This window comes from Crassostrea angulata, chromosome 8 (assembly GCF_025612915.1).
Source record: "Crassostrea angulata isolate pt1a10 chromosome 8, ASM2561291v2, whole genome shotgun sequence".
Taxonomy (NCBI): domain Eukaryota; kingdom Metazoa; phylum Mollusca; class Bivalvia; order Ostreida; family Ostreidae; genus Magallana; species Magallana angulata.
In genome coordinates this window covers 29,817,721-29,822,998 of record NC_069118.1, presented here as the reverse complement: position 1 = coordinate 29,822,998, position 5,278 = coordinate 29,817,721, and the positions used below count along the sequence as shown (strand labels likewise).

Below are 5,278 nucleotides of genomic sequence, written 5' to 3'. Positions count from 1 at the left end.
GGAAGTGTTTTTGTTAAAATCTTTACATCTTTGCAGAGTATTTCCTCCATTATTTATATAATAAAGAATTGTTATAATTTATAAATTATTGTTACATACGTATACGGTGAAACTGTTATAAATCATCTTATTCATCGTCGGAAACCCACGGTCGGTCTCGCTTCTCTTACCTCGTTCGAGGTAGAGAAGCGAGACTGACTGTGGGTTTCTGACGATGACAATTATTATAACTGTAAATAAGTAAAATATGTTGAATTTAGTTTTATACTTCTTATTTGATAAAACATATAATTCAATATTCACATTTTTTCTACCGCCTTTGTCTGTGATAACATTACAAATCAATTTTGAAGACTATAACCCAATAATTTAATTCATAAAAAGCTGAACGACACTAAATGGGCGTGTCTTATATAGCATAACTAAAACCCAGTACGTATTGGTGAAATAGTGAAAATTCTTGTAAATTTATAGTTTATACAAAACCAGGTTTACTTAATAATAAATTGTGGATATGGCAAACTGATGTTCAGTCCTATTGAGGTGGAAAGTCCTTTTTATTGCAAATTGTTTAAAATTGTTACTTATAGCGATTGTCAAGATTGTTGAAATATGAAATTCAATTTATTGTCACATATATTTTTCAATTCTGAGTCAGTCCGATTGTTTTAAGTTTTCTGAAAAAATAATTTTTTAATTATATGTCTAAATACTGGTATACACATATAATGCGCATGTTTAAAACAAATTTGTATACTTACTGTACTATATTGAATTTATTACTCGGTTATAACAAATTACAAATATATAGCAAAGTATTCACTATTACAACCGAGTATATACTGTACAATATTCAGCGAAATGTAAATGAAATAAGAACCTTAAATGGGTCGTATTAAATAGACAGTACCAATTTGATGTTCTTTACACTACTCTGTTGAAAATTGTCCAGGTGAGCTAATTTTAAGAATAATAGATCGGGCTCGGGATTCAGAAAATATAAAAACTAATATTTCCCACGTGGATGGTGAAAAACGATGGAAACCAACGAACAGTCAAATAAAAAGCGTTTAGAAGTTGTGGATTCTGCAGGATCGTTGGACGAGACCTGCAAAACATTTGTTTTTCACAATGAAGACCACACTCTCGGGAATTCGCTGAGGTACATGGTTATGAAGAACCCCGAAGTTCAGTTCTGCGGATATAGTGTTCCCCACCCCTCAGAAAGTAAAATTAACTTCAGAATACAAACTCACGGTGAACTAGGGACCGATGTGTTGAAGAAAGGGCTGAAAGACCTTAACAGTGTATGTGAGCATGTTCTGGCAACTTTTCAGGCAAGTGTTCAAGACTTCAAACGTCGTGATGTTGAAATGGCTGATGGATGAATTAATTGTGACCTTTTGTAGATTCTCTCGGAAACCATTTCTTCAACTTTTTGCCTATAAATTGTGATTTTGTAATTATTTGATGTATGGATTTGTTACCATGTCAACTCAACAAGGAAAAACTAACCCTGCATGTGCAGTTGAAAATGGAATAAAAAATTTGTTCTGTTGTCATCAGTCTCAATTTTTATCATGTTTTGATATATATATATATTTTCTTTTCTAACAATAATGATATTTGCAATCCTAATGACAGTCACTCTACCATTTGAATAAAAATTTTGATATAAATTGTTAAACTTTAGATCACGAAGATCAGCAATTTTTAAATCATAACTGTACAATTTTGGTATTGATAAAAATACTGTTACTTGTTTTTAGCTCACCTGAGCTGAAAGCTCAAGTGAGCTATTCTGATCACATTTTGTCTGTCGTCTGTCTGTCCGTCCGTCTGTCCGTAAACTTTTCACATTTTCAACATCTTCTCAAGAACTACAAGGCCAATTTCAACCAAACTTGGCACAAATCATCCTTAGGCAAAGGGGAGTCAAAGTTGTGAAAATTAAGGGCCACACCAATTTTCAAGGGGAGATAATTAGAAATTAATGAAAAATTTCGAGAAATTTTCAAAAATCTTCTTCTCAAGAACCAGAAAGCCAGGAAAGCTGAAACTTGTGTGGAAGCATCCTCAGGTAATGTAGATTCAAAGTTGTGAAATTCATGACCCCCGGGGGTAGGGTGGGGCCACAATGGGGGGTCGAAGTTTTACATAGGAATATATAGAGTAAATCTTTAAAAATCTTCTTCTCAGAAACTAAACAGCCAGGAAAGCTGAAACTTGTGTGGAAGCATCCTCAGGTAGTGTAGATTCAAAGTTGTGAAATTCATGACCCCTGGGGGTAGGGTGGGGCCACAATGGGGGGTCGAAGTTTTACATAGGAATATATAGAGTAAATCTTTAAAAATCTTCTTCTCAGAAACTAAACAGCCAGGAAAGCTGAAACTTGTGTGGAAGCATCCTCAGGTAGTGTAGATTCAAAGTTGTGAAAATCATGACCCCCGGGGGTAGGGTGGGGCCACAATGGGGGGTCGAAGTTTTACATAGGAATATATAGAATTAATCTTTAAAAATCTTCTTCTCAGAAACTAATCAGCCAGGAAAGCTGAAACTTGTGTGGAAGCATCCTCAGGTAGTGTAAATTCAAAGTTGTGAAAATCATGACCCCCGGGGGTATGGTGGGACCACAATGGGGGTCATAGTTTTACAGAGGAATATATAGAGTAAATCTTTAAAAATCTTCTCAGAAACTAATCAGCCAGGAAAGCTGAAACTTGTGTGGAAGCATCCTCAGGTAGTGTAGATTCAAAGTTGTGAAAATCATGACCCCCGGGGTTAGGGTGGGGCCACAATGGGGGGTCGAAGTTTTACATAGGAATATATAGAGTAAATCTTTAAAAATCTTCTTCTCAGAAACTAATCAGCCAGGAAAGCTGAAATTTTTGTGGAAGCATCCTCTGTAGTCAGGTAGTGTAGATTCAAATTTGTGAAAATCTTGATCCCTTGGGGTAGGGTGGGGCACAATGGGGGTCGAAGTTTTACATAGGTATATATAGAGTAAATATTTAAAAATCTTCTTCTCAGAAACTAATCAGCCAGGAAAGCTGAAACTTGTGTTGAAGTATCCTCAGGTAGTGTAGATTCAAAGTTGTGAAAATCATGATCCCTGGGGGTAGGGTGAGCCCACATTGGGGGGGGGGGTGTTAAAGTTTTACATAGGAATATATAGAGTAAATCTTTAAAAATCTTCTTCTCAGAAACTAATCAGCAAGATGATTCTTTATAATTGTTAAGACTTTGGCTCCAGGACAATTCTTTGGCCTCACAAGAAGGTTCAGAGTTTGATGCAGCTAAATATCCCATATATAAACAATTGTAAAGGATCTTTTTGAGAACCGCAATACTCAACATATGACTATAAAATTGAAGCAGGCAGCTATTTTTTCGTTACAATCTTTTTGTATTACTGTATTGAGTTATTGCCCTTGATTTATTGATTCTTGATTATTTTAATTAATGCATCCACTGTTAACCAATTATTGTGATGATTATTTTTATACAATAATAAATATTCAATGTATATAAGTTGTTCTGCATAAGTAGTTTTGGGTTGGGCCGGATTAGTTTGTTTATTTTTGATTTCCAATTTTTAGATACTATGAATTATTGTAGGCCGGCACATATATAGGGACAGTGTCTTTTGCATAATGATGTGTGACTGTTTAGGGTTAAACTTGAAGAAGTATGGATTGATCGAGTGTGTGGACACCCCTGCTCTATCTAATCTTCATGGTGTTTAACCTATGATACATAGTGTGCGGTCATTCCTTTCTGTATCGAATTAATACAAGTGTGCGGTCATACCTGCTTGTAGTGGTTGCGGCGGAGCACTAGTGTATGGTCATCCCTGCTGGTGTTCTGGCCTCTCTTGCGCAAGTGTGCGGCACTCCCTGCTTACGTGAGGTTGAGCTGTTGGCGCAAGTGTGCGGTCAAACCTGCTTGCATTATCCCTGCTTGCGTTAGCGTTGGTACCTGTTGAGTTGCGTAGGTGTGCGGTCATCCCTGCCTGCGTAACGTTGAGTCCCTATATATGTGCAGGAGCGGTGATTAAAGTCTGCTCTTGTAAATATTGGCAGCAATCAGGGCTATCCAAGTTCCAAGGGGGAAAAATGGATTTTATTTATACAGGATCTACATGTATTATTGTACATTGTCCAGATTGTTTGTATTATGACTCCATTAAGCTGACTTTATCGTACCTATTGTTCCTCAGGTGAGCGACGTGGCCCATGGGCCTCTTGTTTAAAATGAATATTGCAAAGGAAATTTGTCAGTTGTACTATAATAATTGTAGAGTTTTGTGAATGTATGCTTGTGTGATGGTCAAAGTGGTTCAAATGCAGGCTCCAGTTTGGTAGTACATGTAGGACTTGGGTTCAAATCCCAGTCTGGTTCGTCATTATTTCTCCTATTTAAATGGAACTACGTTTGGTGCCTGGCAGGCAAACCCCTGGAACTCGCAGGTTGACACCAGCCAGGGGAATGTCTTTAAGGGAAATCATTTAAGAGGGAAGGAATGTACGTGGCAGCTCAGTTTGAATACCAGCACCCAATTTATTATAACTCAGTTGGTAGAGCACATACCTGACCAGATTTTCAGGGGCCTATGTTTGAATTCCGTTCTGTTCTGTCATTGTTTCTTCCATCACTTTACATGAGCATAGCAGCATATATCCAAAATATTGATGTTAATACTGTTGTGTCATGATTACTTACATATTTGTGATTTATAGAACAAGGTTATGATGTGTATGTTGATTGATTTATCTGACTTGAAAGTTAAAGGTCACAAGGCAATTAATTTCATAAACATTGTCATTGGGACTCATGGGATACCACAGTTTGGAGGTTCTTACTCCTACATTTCGTAGTGAAACGCCTGTATGGTACCTCTTTTTACCCACGTATGGGTCCCCCCCCCCCCCCCCCCCAACACTTTTTCTCACAGCAACAAATTTTTTAAAATTTAAACATAAAAAATTGAAATATCATGGGACTGCCCCCCCCCCCCCCCCACACTTTTTTGGGAGTATATAAGGAATTGATATGAAAATAAGGAAATTACTTCAAATTAGGAGTGAAACTGAAGTAATACATATACTACGCCCTAAACTAGATCTTGACCTTAAGTCCGTCATTTGCTTTGTGTTATTTTGCACTTGGATACTTGATTATACATTAACAGTGTTATTCCTTTAATAAAGATAATTAATAACAATCAGTTTTCTTAATAAATAACGAGGGAAATACTCTGACAGTAGTGTAAAAAAAA

At 36.6% G+C, this 5,278-nt stretch overlaps 1 protein-coding gene across 1 annotated transcript; it reads left to right on the top strand.

The window, feature by feature from the left end:
- The first annotated feature begins 1,037 nt into the window (after nucleotides 1–1,037).
- On the top strand, nucleotides 1,038–1,388 carry LOC128160878 (DNA-directed RNA polymerases I and III subunit RPAC2-like). Its single transcript, XM_052824184.1, has one exon. It carries the CDS (start codon nucleotides 1,038–1,040, stop codon nucleotides 1,386–1,388), a length of 351 nt encoding a protein of 116 aa, XP_052680144.1.
- The last annotated feature ends 3,890 nt before the right edge of the window (nucleotides 1,389–5,278 follow it).